A 2,247-nucleotide genomic window follows, 5' to 3' on the forward strand; every position below is an offset into this window, starting at 1 on the left:
AATAATCGATTATTCCAGAGACTTTTGGCAGTTCTCATCAGAACTGTGATAATCGATTATTTGGAGTAATAATCGATTATTCCAGAGCAACGAGGTTTTTCAGAAGGGCTCAGGATAATCGATTATAGCTTCTAATAATCGATTAAATGCGTAGCAGTTCTAAAAAATACGAATTTTTCTAAGTATTACATGTTTAAGGCTTTTCCTAATACATTTATAATCTACAAATTGCTTTTAAAACAACTATAACAATGTATCATCTTTCAACATCATCAAAATTATTTATCTTCAAATTTACCAATGCTCTTCATTGGTAACACAGATCACTCCGCAGGCCGTTCTCAAATTTCCTGCACTGCCACTCTTCACTCGTGGCCATCGTGTTGAATCTGACGAGGTGCTTGAATTTATTAGTGTATTCTAAAACGGACATACCCCCCTGGACAAGCTGCAGAAATTCTACTTCCTTGGCAAAGCGAACGCTATCTGGAAAATATTCCTCATAAAACTTGTTCCGAAATACTTCCCAGGTGATGGGATTTTGAGCGTCCGTTAAGATTGCCCTCATACTCACCCACCAGTGGCTTGCTTCCCCAGTAAGAAGATACTCGGTGAACGTCAGCCTGTTCTCGTCCGGGCACCTTTTGGCATTGAATATTCTCTCCATATCCCGCAACCATTGATCTGCCTCGTCAGGGAGACCCTTTCCACTGAACTTCGCCGGATGGTGTTGGAGAAAACTCTCCAAGCTCCACTCAGCAGCAGGTTGGACAGCGTTGGAAGAGGACGCTCCAGGCGTGCCTCTAGTGGCAGCAATAATCTCCATCAGCTGCCTCTGTGTGGCTTCAGAGTTGGCGCGTGCAGCCTCCAGACTCTGTAGGGCAGCAGTGTTCTGCTCCATTAAGGTGGTGTTTTGTTGTTGAAGCCTATCAATTACTGTTTCCAATAACCTATTGTTGTTGGACGTATCTGGCTCGTTAGGTTGAGGAGGAGGAGGGAGTCTAGGCGCCATTAGTTCTCTGGATCAGAGAAAAACGAACGTTAATAATGTTCAAGAGTTAAAAACAATAACTCATTAAACACACAATAAGCACACAGCAAAAACACAGTGCACTCATAACCTACAGTGTCCTTAAAAGAACAAAACTGCTCTGATACCACTAATGTAACATCCCAAAATACAGTAATTACCATAAATCAGAATTAATTACAATTAACAGTAAACATTTCAGTCTTTACATTAAAAAAATGAGGTTCCAAAGCCGAACGACTTTAATACAGAATTTAACATGCACGAAGCGGAAACAAGGAAAGTCTAGAACGAACAGTTTTACAAAATATTTAACCGAACGTAAAAATGGAAACTAACATTTACACTCCTAACATAAACGAGCGTTCTAAGGCTCAGCTTTGACTTCCACCTCGATCAGATTTTCTTCTTCAACGACGTCTTCCAGAGTGACCTCGCCTTCTGCTCACATCCACACGGATGATCATTGCAAGACAGGACGAACGTACATATACAATGGACAACACAAAGAAAAACGAAAGGGTAAGCTTATGTAATTTAATTTCTACATCAACATGTACAATAAACATTTCAATCCACACAAGCACATAATTTTAACATATAACATCATCCAAAATCTATATATATATATATATATATATATATATATATATATATAGTATATATATATATATAGATATATATATATAGATATATATATATATATATATATATATATTCTAGACCGACCGTCCGGACTGTATGAATCTGTGTAGTTACAAGCGTCCTTGCACCCGAGTGATGTAGTAACTGGGATACACCAAACAGCTGCCACTCGAGGTTAGTCCGTTCTTACGTCGCCCATGTTAACTTATGGACTAAGGACCTCCTGCCGTTCCCACACATGACATACTCCCTCTACATGAGGATGAATACTCACGGAACATCAGGATGGACTGCGAGTCTTAACTTATCCACAGTCATACTTTACCAAAATTTAATATTCAATATATGTAAGAGTCGTTCCCCCCTGGAACGCTCGTTCAAATTCCATAATCGTATAATCATTCAATATAGTGTTCACATGTCAACATCTTATAATTTATCATCATCTTTAACTTCAGTTTTAAAAGTATAAAATAACGAACGTTCATACTTCTGAAGGACGAAGACGAACGCTAAGAATTAGATTTTAGAAGATTTGCTGTCAATCAGAATAACTTAACACCTACTTATAC

The 2,247-nt window shown here is 38.4% G+C and overlaps 1 protein-coding gene across 1 annotated transcript; it reads right to left on the reverse strand.

Annotated features, from left to right (window-relative positions):
* Positions 1 to 307: 307 nt before the first annotated feature.
* On the reverse strand, positions 308 to 901 carry LOC148194316 (uncharacterized). Its single transcript, XM_088097187.1, has one exon. The coding sequence runs from the start codon at positions 899 to 901 to the stop codon at positions 308 to 310; it is 594 nt and encodes a 197-aa protein (XP_087953313.1).
* Between the last annotated feature and the right edge of the window lie 1,346 nt (positions 902 to 2,247).

This window comes from Vigna umbellata, chromosome 8 (genome assembly GCF_029865625.1).
Source record: "Vigna umbellata cultivar VRB3 chromosome 8, Vumbellata_1.0, whole genome shotgun sequence".
NCBI lineage: Eukaryota > Viridiplantae > Streptophyta > Magnoliopsida > Fabales > Fabaceae > Vigna > Vigna umbellata.